At 49.6% G+C, this 6,199-nt stretch overlaps 1 protein-coding gene across 1 annotated transcript in view; it reads right to left on the bottom strand.

Annotated features, from left to right (window-relative positions):
* Window positions 1–1,405: 1,405 nt before the first annotated feature.
* The window catches only part of nwd1 (NACHT and WD repeat domain containing 1), a 71,446-nt gene continuing 66,652 nt past the window's right edge, over window positions 1,406–6,199 (bottom strand). Inside the window, exon 19 of the mRNA XM_080191483.1 lies at window positions 1,406–1,743. Within this exon, the coding sequence (XP_080047609.1) occupies window positions 1,430–1,743 (314 nt within the window). The 3' untranslated portion in view covers window positions 1,406–1,429. The remainder of the gene's footprint in view (window positions 1,744–6,199) is intronic.

Genomic DNA, 6,199 nt, shown 5'->3' with positions numbered 1-6,199 from the left:
AAATCTGGAACTAGAAGGCTAATAGAATCATAGAATCCTACAGTGCAGAAAGAGGCCATTCGGCCCATCAGGTCTGCACCAAACACAATCCCACCCAGGCCCTATCCCCATATCCACCCAGTAATCCCTCTAACCTATGCATCCTGGTACATTAAGGGGCAATTTAGAATGGCCAATCAACCTAGCCCACACATCTTTGGACTGTGGGAAGAAACCAGAGCACCCTGAGAAAACCCATGCAGACACAGGGAGAATGTGCAAACTCCACACAGACAGTGATCCGAGCCAGGATTCGAACTCAGCTCCATGGAGCTGTGAAACAGCAGTGCTAACCACTGCGCCGCCCGTGATGATGACTGTAAAACCATTGTTGATTATCACAAAAACCCGCCTGGTTCTCTAATGTCCTTATTGAATGGCGGGGCAGGCTCGAAGGGCCAGATGGCCTACTCCTGCTCCTATTTCTTATGTTCTTATGTTCTTAAATCTGCTGTCCTTACCTAGTCTGGCCTACATGTGACTCCAGACCCACTACAATGTGGTTGACTCCTAAAATTCCCCCAAAAGGATAATTAGAGACGGGCAATGAATGCTGGCCCAGCCAGTGATACGCCACGTGCCATGAGCGAGTTGAAAGCAAAGTGATGCAGCTTGTTTGACAAGTTGTCACCACTTTGACGAAATGGCAACAAACTCCTCCCAATCATTGTAGGAGTTTTCAGAGTGATGTTGAAGCATTTCCTTGGTGCTCCCCTGGAATGTTGGCCAGTTGAAAGTTAGTGGGTGAGATTATGTTACCTAGCAACAGTTCTGGGAGTGTTCATGGAATCTACCATGTTGGACTGGAGAATGAGTCCAACTGCAGCATCCTGATACCCCATCACCCTACATGGCCCACTCCCTCTTCCCCCCCCATGCAATGGGAAGGCACAATAATCTAAACTCCTGGCCTGAAATGAAAAATCAGGGTCCAAATTTACCCCTGGACGAGAAGGAAGAGCAGCACATTCACCTCAGTGGCTCAGAGACCTGCACAGGTAAGCCAGGCTGATGATAATGAAGGAATGGTTCACTGTTAGAGGCGCTGCCTTTCACAGGATCAACTTTGGAGAAGGAGAGAGTCAGCACCTTCAGGGGAGGGGGAGAGAGAGTCAGCACCTTCAGGGGAGGGGGAGAGAGAGTCAGCACCTTCAGGGGAGGGGGAGAGAGAGTCAGCACCTTCAGGAGAAACAGGATACTAAATAATTGGATTGTTGTCTATTCTTGTTGCGTAGATAACAATTTTTATTGGCACAAGTGAGATGAATGCATTCAAACAGCCTGAGGCATTAAGCTTGCCTGAACATTTTTTCTTCACCTTTGACAAGATTGTTGGTATCTGGAATGCTAAAGGGAATGAAATTGAATGCTGAGTTACAGGATGTGTTGCTCAGAGCAGTGAGCAGAGCCGGGAGCTCATTGTGTTCTGAAACAGTGCTCTAATCTGTTCTGCTTTTGGTGTCTCTTTGCTGATGTTATTTTGACCACTGGCATAGACTCTTCTCGCACCTTTCCCGTCTCTGGCTCGCACCCAGCAGCTGGCTTTGATGTTTCTGAGTGGGTTATAACCCTGATGGACAGCTGCCGGGTATGTGAATCTCTCCTTCATGAGGTAGCCCAACCTTGTGGTGGCCAGCATGCTTTCTACAGTTGGCACAATTCTGGTTACCTCTGCATACACATACTGCACTGTCAAGAGTGAACCTGCAGAATGCAAAGGAATATTAGTGAACCTGTTCACTGCGGTTTTACCTTTCAAGTCCAGTCTTAATTTCCCAAGTGAGAGATATCTACTACTGAAGGTGTATGTGTTAAATGCTCATTGTCAAGATTAACACTGATAACAGCCAAATTCACAGTAAGTGGGTTAACGAGACAGGAACTGAATGTGGACATATTAACCAGCCTGCTATAGGTACAGATGAAATGAGATGAGTCATCTCTCTCCTCACCTCGTCAGCAGCTCTCTCTACTGTCCTTCAAAGTTGCGAGACTGCTCATCCGGCATCCAGTTTCAGATCAGCTTGAATTGGCTACAATTCAATAATTGGAAGGCTGAGCCTACGACTGGAATTTCCCCGGCCCACCTTTACCTACTTTTCCTAGAGGCCACCTTTTAGAGTTGGCGGCTACACACACCACAGTGATAGAGCCTATATTACACTGGCAGCTCATATAGGCCTCTCCCCACTGCATTCACACCCAGCATGTGGGGAAAGGTGCTGACTAGGTGGGGGATGGGGAATATGTTACAGCCGAATTTATTTAGCTAACATTGATAGGAAAAAGCGAGGTTGCTGCCTTCCCACATCACAGCCTTGCCCCTGAGACGGGTTTTTCCGGAGATGATGTCCCAGCCTCTCCCTCCATATCAACGATACCTCCATTTCTTCCTTGATGCTCCTGCTGCTTAGGCCTCAGCAGTGCTCTCAGCTGCCACACAGTGAGGGCTCTCAGCCTCCCTCATCCTGAACCACACTATATTCAGCTCCTGTCTCCAGAACTTGCCCTCCACTCCCAGTTTGATGGTGACATGGGAGAAAGTCTGCCAAATGGCCATTTTATCAAATTAAATCGGAGGAAATACTGGGGTTGGGGGGGGTAGTCGGGACCTATAATTATTGGTAAAACTCAGCCGCCAGTGACTTCAGTCCCTGTCAAAGACTCTGTTCCTTAGCCAACGACTCCATTCCTCTCCCTGAAAATGGACCTAACCAGGACCAGACTGTTCATCGCCTCAGTGCTGTGTTTGATCCCCAATGAACTTTTAACCACGTATTTACGGCATTGCTCGGACCAGCTATTTCCACCCCTATAACTTTGCTCAACTCCAACCCTGCCTTAACCCTCTGCTCCTGAAACTCTCCACCTTGCCTTCCTCATCTCCAGGCTTATTACATTAATGTACATTCATGACCTCAACAAGTAGGAGGTATGATCAGTAACTTCACAGATGACGTGAACATTAGTGGTGTGGTAAATAGCGAGAAGTCTTATATTACAGGGAGTGCAGACAGACTGTTCAGATGGGCAGAACAGTAGCAAATGAAATTTAGAGTGTGAGGTGATGCATTTTAGGAGGACTAACAAGCCAAAGGAAATACACAGTGAATGGTAGGACACTAAGAAGTACAAAGGATCAGAGAGACCTTGCTGTGCATGTCCATAGATCTCTGAAGACAGGTAGATAAGCTGGTTAAGAAGACATATGGGATACTTATTTTTATGAGCCGAGGCACAAAATATAAGAACAGGGAGGTTATAAGATGCTCATTAGATTACAGCTGAAGTATTCTGTGCAGTTCTGTTCACCACTCTATAGGAAGGATGTGATTGCACTAGAGAGGGTGCAGAGGAGATTCACCAGGATGTTGCCTGGGCTGGAGCTTTTCAGCAATGGAGAGAGATTGGTTAGGTTGGGGTCATTTCCTCAGAACGGAGAGGGGGACCTGATTGAGGTGTACAAAATTATGAGGGATATACATGGGGTAGATAGAAAATAACTTTTCCCCTTAGTAGAGAGGTCAATAATCAGGGGTCATAGATTAAAGAGAAAGGTGATGAGATTTAGAGGGGATTTAAGGAACAATGTTTTCACTCAGAGGGTGGTGGGAATCTGGAACTCACTGCCTGAAAGGTTGGTCGAGCTGGATACTCTCACAACATTTGAGAAACATCCAGTTGAGCACCAACAGAAAAACGTACCATCACCTGCAAGTTCCCCTCCAAGTCACTCACTATTTTGACTTGAAAATATACTGGCATTTCTTCATTGTCGCTGGGTCAAACTCGTGGAACTCCCTCCCTAACAGCACACTGGGTGTACCTACACATGGACTGTAGAGGGTCTGGAAGGCAGATCACCACCAACTTCTCAAGGGCAATAAGGGACTGGTTACAATCTTGCCAGTGATGCTGACCTTCCATGAAATCATTCAAAATAAACCTGAGCTCTCTCCTCTAATTCTGGCCTCTTGCACTTTCCAAATTTTAATCACTCCATGGGTGATATGCCTTCAGCTGTCTGAGACCTAAACTCTGGAATTTTCCCCCTAAATCTCTCCACTTCTCCTTCCTCCTTTAAGACACTCTTCAGGGTGTTAATTCGTTGAATTGTTTTGTTATTCAAACCAGAATGCAGAGATTTGAGCAGATCATTCATGTTGACAGTTCTGCTGAAGGCTGCTCAGTGCTGAGGGGGCCCTGTATATGGAGAGGAGCAGTGCTGAGGGAGTGTTACTGTGTTGGAGGAGCAGTGCCGAGGGAGAGTTACTGTGTTGGAGGAGCAGTGCCGAGGGAGTGTTACTGTGTTGGAGGAGCAGTGCCGAGGGAGTGTTACTGTGTTGGAGGAGCAGTGCTGAGGGAGTGTTACTGTGTTGGAGGAGCAGTGCTGAGGGAGTGTTACTGTGTTGGAGGAGCGGTGCTGAGGGAGTGTTACTGTGTTGGAGGAGCGGTGCTGAGGGAGTATTACTGTGTTGGAGGAGCGGTGCTGAGGGAGTGTTACTGTGTTGGAGGAGCGGTGCTGAGGGAGTGTTACTGAGTTGGAGGAGCGGTGCTGAGGGAGTGTTACTGTGTTGGAGGAGCAGTGCTGAGGGAGTGTTGCTGTGTTGGAGGAGCAGTGCTGAGGGAGTGTTACTGTGTTGGAGGAGCAGTGCTGAGGGAGTGTTACTGTGTTGGAGGAGCGGTGCTGAGGGAGTGTTACTGTGTTGGAGGAGCGGTGCTGAGGGAGTGTTGCTGTGTTGGAGGAGCAGTGCTGAGGGAGTGTTACTGTGTTGGAGGAGCAGTGCTGAGGGAGTGTTACTGTGTTGGAGGAGCAGTGCTGAGGGAGTGTTACTGTGTTGGAGGAGCGGTGCTGAGGGAGTGTTACTGTGTTGGAGGAGCGGTGCTGAGGGAGTGTTACTGTGTTGGAGGAGCAGTGCTGAGGAAGTGTTACTGTGTTGGAGGAGCGGTGCTGAGGGAGTGTTACTGTGTTGGAGGAGCGGTGCTGAAGGAGTGTTACTGTGTTGGAGGAGCGGTGCTGAGGGAGTGTTACTGTGTTGGAGGAGCGGTGCTGAAGGAGTGTTACTGTGTTGGAGGAGCGGTGCTGAGGGAGTGTTACTGTGTTGGAGGAGCAGTGCTGAGGGAGTGTTACTGTGTTGGAGGAGCGGTGCTGAAGGAGTGTTACTGTGTTGGAGGAGCGGTGCTGAAGGAGTGTTACTGTGTTGGAGGAGCGGTGCTGAGGGAGTGTTACTGTGTTGGAGGAGCAGTGCTGAGGGAGTGTTGCTGTGTTGGAGGAGCAGTGCTGAGGGAGTGTTACTGTGTTGGAGGAGCAGTGCTGAGGGAGTGTTACTGTGTTGGAGGAGCAGTGCTGAGGGAGTGTTATTGTGTTGGAGGAGCAGTGCTGAGGGAGTGTTGCTGTGTTGGAGGAGCGGTGCTGAAGGAGTGTTACTGTGTTGGAGGAGCGGTGCTGAGGGAGTGTTACTGTGTTGGAGGAGCGGTGCTGAGGGAGTGTTACTGTGTTGGAGGAGCAGTGCTGAGGGAGTGTTACTGTGTTGGAGGAGCAGTGCTGAGGGAGTGTTGCTGTGTTGGAGGAGCGGTGCTGAGGGAGTGTTACTGTGTTGGAGGAGCGGTGCTGAGGGAGTGTTGCTGTGTTGGAGGAGCAGTGCTGAGGGAGTGTTGCTGTGTTGGAGGAGCAGTGCTGAGGGAGTGTTACTGTGTTGGAGGAGCAGTGCTGAGGGAGTGTTGCTGTGTTGGAGGAGCAGTGCTGAGGGAGTGTTACTGTGTTGGAGGAGCAGTGCTGAGGGAGTGTTGCTGTGTTGGAGGAGCAGTGCTGAGGGAGTGTTACTGTGTTGGAGGAGCGGTGCTGAGGGAGTGTTACTGTGTTGGAGGAGCGGTGCTGAAGGAGTGTTACTGTGTTGGAGGAGCAGTGCTGAGGGAGTGTTACTGTGTTGGAGGAGCAGTGCTGAGGGAGTGTTGCTGTGTTGGAGGAGCAGTGCTGAGGGAGTGTTACTGTGTTGGAGGAGCGGTGCTGAGGGAGTGTTGCTGTGTTGGAGGTGCAGTGCTGAGGGAGTGTTACTGTGTTGGAGGAGCAGTGCTGAGGGAGTGTTACTGTGTTGGAGGAGCAGTGCTGAGGGAGTGTTACTGTGTTGGAGGAGCAGTGCTGAGGGAGTGTTACTGTGTT

This window comes from Carcharhinus amblyrhynchos, chromosome 6 (assembly GCF_965287045.1).
Source record: "Carcharhinus amblyrhynchos chromosome 6, sCarAmb.v2.hapA, whole genome shotgun sequence".
Classification (NCBI taxonomy): domain Eukaryota; kingdom Metazoa; phylum Chordata; class Chondrichthyes; order Carcharhiniformes; family Carcharhinidae; genus Carcharhinus; species Carcharhinus amblyrhynchos.
Note: the sequence above shows the minus strand (reverse complement) of the source record. Positions and strands in the feature narration are given on the sequence as shown.